The sequence below is a fragment of the Nomascus leucogenys genome, chromosome 2 (genome assembly GCF_006542625.1).
Source record: "Nomascus leucogenys isolate Asia chromosome 2, Asia_NLE_v1, whole genome shotgun sequence".
In the NCBI taxonomy this organism is placed as follows: Eukaryota; Metazoa; Chordata; class Mammalia; order Primates; family Hylobatidae; genus Nomascus; species Nomascus leucogenys.
Window position 1 is genome coordinate 15,325,890 of NC_044382.1, and position 7,752 is coordinate 15,333,641.

General features: G+C 41.2%; 2 protein-coding genes across 6 annotated transcripts in view; one reads left to right on the plus strand and one right to left on the minus strand.

Annotated features, from left to right (window-relative positions):
* Positions 1 to 663, minus strand: part of HMMR (hyaluronan mediated motility receptor) — a 31,035-nt gene extending 30,372 nt beyond the window's left edge. The window contains exon 1 of one of the 4 annotated variants that reach the window (XM_003268626.4): positions 470 to 663. In XM_003268626.4, the coding sequence (XP_003268674.1) occupies positions 470 to 515 (46 nt within the window). In that variant the 5' untranslated portion in view covers positions 516 to 663. The remainder of the gene's footprint in view (positions 1 to 469) is intronic. The other 3 variants (XM_003268625.3, XM_003268627.3, XM_012504978.2) reach the window with 3 other exon arrangements.
* A 398-nt stretch (positions 664 to 1,061) lies between these two features.
* NUDCD2 (NudC domain containing 2) lies at positions 1,062 to 7,752 on the plus strand. Of its 2 annotated transcripts, none has more exons than XM_030825468.1 (4): positions 1,062 to 1,349; positions 3,599 to 3,647; positions 4,135 to 4,286; positions 7,191 to 7,664. In XM_030825468.1, the coding sequence occupies exons 1-4, from the start codon at positions 1,161 to 1,163 to the stop codon at positions 7,272 to 7,274; spliced, it is 474 nt and encodes a 157-aa protein (XP_030681328.1). In that variant the 5' UTR covers positions 1,062 to 1,160; the 3' UTR covers positions 7,275 to 7,664. The 2 variants fall into 2 exon arrangements, with proteins under 2 accessions (XP_030681328.1, XP_030681333.1); XM_030825473.1 differs by lacking the exon at positions 1,062 to 1,349 and adding an exon at positions 2,161 to 2,207 and having other exon boundaries at positions 7,191 to 7,752.

A 7,752-nucleotide genomic window follows, 5' to 3' on the forward strand; every position in this document is an offset into this window, starting at 1 on the left:
GCTACTGCTCTAATTTTACACCCATAAACTGCCTTTACTCATCTTCCTTCTTTTATGCCCAAATGGAATACACAAAAGAAATGCACAAGTTCACACTAAAAGTAATACTCCAGTGTTCTTGTCACTGAGGCCCTCTCGGACTTGAAAATCAAATAGCTACCAACGCCTCGGCTCCATTCCCTTTGCCCTGCTGTGGTTTCTCCATTACCGCTGTTTATTGACAGTATTCCCCGCCTGAATGTAAGCGCCACGGGGCGGGGACTGTTTCACTCACTGCGGTATCCTTAGCATCCTGATTAGTGCTTGGCATGTAACAGATGCTTAGAGCATATTTGAGAAAAATCAATCAATTGAATGAGCCCCAGCCCGACCCTAAAATCGCCTCCTGCTTGCCTCCCAAGAAGGGAGCCGAAAGAGGCAAAGGGCGTTAGGGCGTCCCCCGTCCCCCAGCTCCTTCCCCCTTACGCACCAGAAGGGTCATTGAATCGTTTCAGGGGCGCCTTAGAAAAGGACATGTTGACGGCCAGCTCCAGAAACTGAAGGTGACCAGCACTCCTCCACAACTGAATGCGGATTATCACTGCCTACCGGCTTCAAATTCAAATCTCCCCACATTCCCCACCCACCCCGGCGTTAGCCAATTGGAAAGCCAAACCCCGGGGCACACCAATCCCGCACAGGAACACGAAGAAAGAATGCTGGGTTCTGATTGCGCCCAATTAGCTGGCCTGTGAGTTTAGGCTGCCAGCCAATAGGAGACCGTTACTGTTCCCACCCACCCACCCACCCAGTCATTCCCGGAGTTACTCAATTGTAACCTAGCGTTTGCGCAAGCGCACTTCACTCCGGAGACGTTAGAAAGTGCATTTTGGCATCACTTAGGTGACGGTGTAGTGAGTTCCGGCTTCACTGGTTCCAATTCTGTCCCATTGTTCGTTGCATGTGAACTTTTCTGGATTTCATTTCTTTCATCCGGGTCCTGCCGGTGCCGTAAATGGCCATTCAAAGGGAAAAACGAACACGCACACGAAGACGCCAGCTTGCGTTCCTGCGCATGTGCAGTGACCCGGGCGGAGGGGCCGAGACGTAGCCAAGGCGTGGGATTCCGCGCGTGCGCTCGGCTCCGCCTGGTGCGGCTGCGGCCGGGAGGCGACTGGACTATGTCGGCCCCGTTTGAGGAGCGGAGTGGGGTGGTACCGTGCGGGACCCCGTGGGGCCAGTGGTACCAGACCCTGGAGGAGGTGTTCATTGAAGTTCAGGTGCCGCCAGGCACGCGCGCCCAGGATATCCAGTGCGGCCTCCAGAGCCGGCATGTGGCGCTGTCGGTGGGCGGCCGCGAGATCCTCAAGGTAGCGGCAGCTCGGGGCTTGTGTTCAGTTTCATCTTCCCAGCTGCCCCCAGCCCCGTTTCCCTGAACGACTGTTGGGTGTCCCGACGGCTCCTGTGGCTGGCAGAAAGAGAAAGAGAATAACATTGACCAGGTTTGGGTCTGGTCGGAGTCCCCCCGTCCTCAGGGCAGGTGATGAGTTGTGGAAATTTGAGGAGCCCATTTTCCTGTGTAGTTTTCAAACCAAGTCAGACTGCTGCTTCTGCTTCTCTGAGGGGCTTCAGCTGGGAACAGATTAACTAGGTTGCTAAAGGAACAAACATTTCTTCCGTTCACTGAAGACAGGCAGGAAAACAGATAACGTCCCTGCAGTGGGGAGGTTGAGCTCCTCTACGGAGGCGTAATAAACAGATAAAAATATAGGAAAGGACAACAAAGAAAACAGGGATAGAATAACGGGCAGAGAATTTAGAGATGATGTCAGGTGATTAGTTTTCTCATCTAAAAGCTTGAAAATCCCGCATGTTTGTGGAGTGGTCAAGCAGGTGGTGAAGAGGTGTGTGCATAAAATTGGTACTCCTTTTATTTCTTTACACCAATACTCTTTGGATCTGGACCCGCTTTTTCTTTGTTAAGTGTATAGTTAACAGGTTGAAATCAGATTTTGCTCTCAGGGTAGATGCCCAAGATGTTTGATGGCAGTGTAATGGGGTGAAGGGAGACTACTTGTTTCCTAGTTTTGTAAACTTGGGCAAGAGATTGTTCAGTGTCTCTATACCTTCCTTATCCACAAGATAAGGTAGTTACAGTACCCTTCTCATAGGATTGTTTTAAGCATAACATGGTATTCATGTGTATGAAGAGCTTGGAGTATTCACTGGTATGTAATAAGTTCATACAATATGTTAGCTATTATATATAATACAGTATATGGAGGTGCTTTGCCTCAAGATTCGTGTGAAAGACATTAATTTATGTCAGCTTGGATCGCAGTTACTTTTTGAATTGTACAATTCATAGTTTCCTCAACAATGGTTTTAGATTACGATTTAAATTTAAATTTAGATTTAAATTTACTTTAGTAAATCCAGTAACTTTCGAAATTTAGCAGTAACTGCTGAATTTGGGATTTCTGATGTACATATAGACCAGTGGGATTTTTTTTCCACTAATTTTGACATATTTTAAAATGTGGGCTTTTCCTAGTGACATTTAATTTCACTTTCTATAACTTAAATTTGGCAACAAATTAAAATGGATTTGAGCTTAGACATTCTCTCTTTTTTTAAAAAATTATTTATTTATTGAGACAGGGTCCCTGTGTCCGATGCTGGAGTGCAGGGGTGAGATTGTAGCTCACAGCAGCCTCGAACCCATGGGGTCAAGCAATCCACATTGGCCTCCAAAGTGCTGGGATTACAGGCCTGAGCCACTGGGCCTGGTGCAGTCTCTTAAATTTATATTTTGTTTATTTTTTTAAAAAACATGAGTTTGTGAACAGTTAGTCACAACTAATCTATCAAATCTGGAATACATACTTTAAAGTTTTTTTAATGCCGATTGCCCAACAAAAAGATTAAAACGTTTTTAAAAGTTTACTTTAAAAACAACATTTTGCCGGGTGTGGTAGCTCATGCATGTAATCCTGGCACTTTGGAAGGCCTAGGCGGGCGGATCACAAGGTCGGGAGTTCGAGACCAGCCTGGCTAACACGGGGACCCCCCCCTCATCTCTACGAAAAGTACAAAAATTAGCTGGGCGTGGTGGCGGGCGCCTGTAGTCCTAGCTACTCGGGAGGTTGAGGCAGGAGAATCGCTTGAACCCTGGAGGTGGAGGTTGCAGTGAGCCAGATCGTGCCACTGCACTCCAGCCTGGGCGACAGAGCGAAACTCTGTCTCAAAAAAAAAAAAAAATTAATTTTAGCAGGAGATCCTTTCTTATGGTTAATTTAAATTGGTAGAATTAAAGCATTTCAGATACTAATTTCACATTTGGCCAGTGGTCAGTATTACTGTATCTTCTAAAAATTAAGGAGCCCTGATCTTTCTTTAGAGAGCTGTGTGTTCTTTGCCATAGTAAATATCCCTTGCAGTGTAAACTAGTTTCCATTTTTCCTGCTGGGAGAAAATTTAGGGTTATGCACCTATAAATGTCATGGTGAAGTGGTGGTATAAGATGTGGATTAGGTAGGAAAGTAGGTAAATCTTAATCATGAAAACTTTATAAAAATTAAATTCTGTATTTTTAGCATGTTATATGTTTATTTTTCAGGGCAAACTCTTTGATTCTACAATAGCTGATGAAGGAACATGGACTTTGGGTAAGGGTAATTACTATAATTCATCAAATTAAAATTAATTTTGTCTTGATATCTTTTCCCCTTTTGTATTAGGTCTTTTTTGTCTTTGCAGCTTTGAAAGATAAAGCAATAGAAATGTGTTGAAAACCGTTGTATGTGAAAGTTACCTAGTGTGGGGAGAAAAGATTAGTTAGTTGTTTTTGGAAATATAAAATTTAATGAAGAACTTCTTGAGACCACCCTGGCCAACATGGCAAAACCCCGTTTCTACTAAAAATACAAAAGTTAGCCTGGCATGGTGGCGCATGCATTCCCAGCTAGTCGGGAGGCTAAGGCAGGAGAATCACTTGAACCCGAGGGGTGGAGGTTGCAGTGAGCCGAGATCGCGCCGCTGCGCTCCAGCCTGGGTGAGAGTGATACTGTCTCAAAAAAAAAAAAACAAAAAAAAAACCAACTTGATGAAGAACTCCAATTTATTTGTGTGTGTGTGTGTGTGTGTTTTTTTTAGAGGATAGAAAAATGGTTCGTATTGTTCTTACAAAGACAAAGAGAGATGCAGCAAATTGTTGGACTTCTCTACTAGAATCTGAATATGCAGCGGATCCTTGGGTGCAAGACCAAATGCAGAGAAAGCTTACATTAGAGAGATTCCAAAAAGAAGTAAGTCAGATGAAGTGTATGAGTATGTGTAATTAAATATATAAAAATCATCAAATAAATATTATTTGAAATTAAAACTCAAATGTCATTATGAAAAGTTACAAACATTTTCTAGAAGAATTTTTAAAGTGAATTGTTAGAAAAATGGCCTTTCTTGTATGGATTTGATTTTTCGAAAGATTTTCTTGAGAGGAATTTATTTGTATTGCTGTGATTTGTGAGTTCAAGCTTACTTTTATATACATCAGTAATGCATGAATAAACTCTTACTATAGTTGAATCAATATAGACTTACCTAGTGTAAAAAGTGAAAGGCCCCTTCACCACCATTCTCCCCATTCCATGCATCTATCTCATTTTCATCTCATATGTTGGCTATTGCTTGTTTTGTTTTGTTTTTTAGCATAAATGGAGGATCACACTGTGTGTATTATTATTCTTGTTGCTTTTTTGTTTAATAATATGCTGTGGGTCTCTTTCCCTACTAATATGTAGGTATAAAACTCATTCTTTTTAACTGCTTCAGAGGATTCTGTAGTTTGGATGTGTCATCATTATTTAGCTGTTTGCCTTTGATATGATTTAGATTTCTTCTTTTTTCTCTATTTTAAACAAAGCTGTGCTTTCATCTCTGTGAAACTACTCAAGTGTTCCAAGATATCTTTAAGATAAATATCTAGGAGAGGAATTACTAGATTGCAGCACTTGATAATGTACGTCTTTATGATAATGTATATCTCTAGCCTAGACTTTTTTTCTGAATTTAGGACCTGCATACCTGGTTGCCTATTCAACATCTCCACCTGGCTATCTAATGTATATTAAGCTCAACATGTCCAAGTTGAACACCCTAACATCCTTCCATATTTGTTTTTACCTGTAGCCTTCTCATCTCAGTTGATGAAAACTAGTAGTTCAGGTCAAAAAAATTAGGACTCATCTTTGATTCTCACATCTTTCTCATACCCTATCCAGTGTATTAGGAAATCTTACTGATGCTACCTTCCAAATATATTTAGAATTTGGCCACTTCTCACCACCAACTCTACCGCCATTCTGATCTGGACCACTTCTAATGTCTTGCCTGGATTACTCTAATAACGTTCTAATTGGTCTTCTCACTTTTACTCTTGCCATAGTCTTCTCAAAATAGCAGTTAGAGCAGTTCTTTTTTTTTTTTCTGAGACAGAGTCTCACTGGCTGGAGCACCGTGGTGCGATCTCTGCTCACTGCAAGCCCCGCCTCCCGGGTTCCCGCCAGTCTCCTGCCTCAGCCTCCCGAGTAGCTGGGACCGTAGGCTCCTGCCACCACACACGGCTAATTTTTTTGTATTTTTAGTAGAGGTGGGGTTTCACCGTGTTGGCCAGGATGGTCTCGATCTCTTGACCTTGTGATCCACCCGTCTCGGCCTCCCAAAGTGCTGGGATTACAGATGTGAACCCCTGCGCCCGGCCAGTTAGAGCAGTTCTTTTAAAATACAAGTCACATCATGCCACTTCTCAGAACTCTGCAAGTCATTTCTCCATCTCTTAAAGGGCCCTATCTGATCAGTTATTCCATTATCTCCCTGATTACCTCCTCCCTTACCGCTATCCCTCTTAGTGATTCTGCTTTTGCCATACTGGCCTGTTTGCTGTTCCTTGAAGAACATGTCAGCCCATCCGTTTGCTACCCTTCTGACTGCAGTGCTCTTTTACCACAGTTTGGCTAACTTTTGTGTTTTCATATCATTGCTCAATGAAGCATACTTTGATCATCACATGTAAATATAATTTTATTTCCCTTATCCTGTTTTTTTTTTTTTTTTCTGTGTCACTTACCAACTTTTAACACTAGATCAGGGGTTGGCAAACTACAGCCCTTGGGCCAAATTTGGCCCACTACCTGTTTTATAGCTTTTCTAGAATACATATATGCTTATTTGTTTGTATATTGTCTTTCAGACAGTTGAGTATTTGTGACAGAGACTATGTGGACTGCAAAGCCTAACATATTTACTACCTAGTTCTTTAAAAAGTCTGCCAGCCCCTGTACTGGTTGATTTATGGTTTGTCTCCTCCTGCTAGAATGTTAAGTTCCACTAGAGCAGGGATTTTTGTTTTTTTTCGCTCTTGAATTCTACATACCTCTAATGGTCTTCCAAACAGTAGGAGCTCAACAAATGTTTGTTGGATAAATTAAATAGCCCACCAAAAAGACTAAGGCTTGACATAGTACTTCACAGGATTGTTGTGAGGGTTAAATATCTTATATATGTATAGCTCTTAGAAATTTGTGTGGCATATAGAAAGCTCTCAAAAAATGCTAGCTATAGGCCGGGCGCCATGGCTCACGCCTGTAATCCCAGCACTTTGGGAGGCTGAGGCAGGCGGATCACCTGAGGGTTGGGAGTTCAAGACGAGCCTGACCAACATGGAGAAACCCCATGTCTACTAAAAATACAAAATTAGCCAGGCGTGGTGGTGCATGCCTGTAATCCCAGCTACTTGGGAGGCTGAGGCAGGAGAATCGCTTGAACCTGGGAGGCAGAGATTATGGTGAGCTGAGGTCGCACCATTGCACTCCCGCCTGGGCAACAAGAGTGAAACTCCGTCTCAAAAAATAAAAAAATAAATAAAATAAAAATGCTAGCTATTAAATCTAACTACAGACTTTTATTGAAGTATATGTTTCCCCATACACTTGCCAACATTGTAGTATACATATGATGTCTAAATATTTGTAACTGGGAGAGTCGAAAAATGCCTCATAATTTTAAATATTACTTTGGTGATAACAGTGAAGTCTGTTATATTTTCATGTATTTATTGGTCATTTATATATCCTTTTTTATCAATTGCCAGTTTGTACTTGTATTTTTCCTTTTAAGTTTTATTTCATTATATATATTTTTATATCTTTTAGAATCCTGGTTTTGACTTCAGTGGAGCAGAAATCTCAGGAAACTACACTAAAGGTGGACCAGATTTCTCAAACCTTGAGAAATAACTGCTTTTTTTCCTGCATTCTGTGGATCCTAGCAGATATTGCCAACTTAATCAGATAAACAGATTATGTAATGGAAGAAAAATGTGGAAGCCTACAGTTAGCAGATTGCAAAATGTATTTTAAAATGGTTCTAAGAATTGCATTCATACATAATTTACATAGGAAATGTACTGTGGGAACTATTCTATGGATATATGGTAAAGTTGTTTTGGACTTGTTTTGCTCAGCATGAAGTTTTATATGCTGCATTTTACTAATTCCATATTTAACCATATTTTTAATAGAAAAGAACATTAGAGTATAGATCATGTGAAATGAAGGGTGCCTTTGGGGAAAATTAACTTTTTCTTTTGATAAGTATGATATTCAATAAAGTTTTCTAAATAGGAATTGTGTACCCCTTTGTCTAAGTATGACAATTCACATAAAATTATAGTACTGAAAACAATTTTAATAAAGGAAAAAGTCCATAAATGTA

What these genes read in the sequence shown, in the direction of transcription:
- NUDCD2 (XM_030825468.1), top strand. Translation starts at nt 1,161, where the DNA reads ATGTCGGCCCCGTTTGAGGAGCGGAGTGGGGTGGTACCGTGCGGGACC. An exon ending in GCGGCCGCGAGATCCTCAAG is followed by an intron (nt 1,350 to 3,598) that starts GTAGCGGCAGCT and finishes TTTATTTTTCAG; the next exon opens with GGCAAACTCTTTGATTCTAC. An exon ending in TAGAGAGATTCCAAAAAGAA is followed by an intron (nt 4,287 to 7,190) that starts GTAAGTCAGATG and finishes TATATCTTTTAG; the next exon opens with AATCCTGGTTTTGACTTCAG.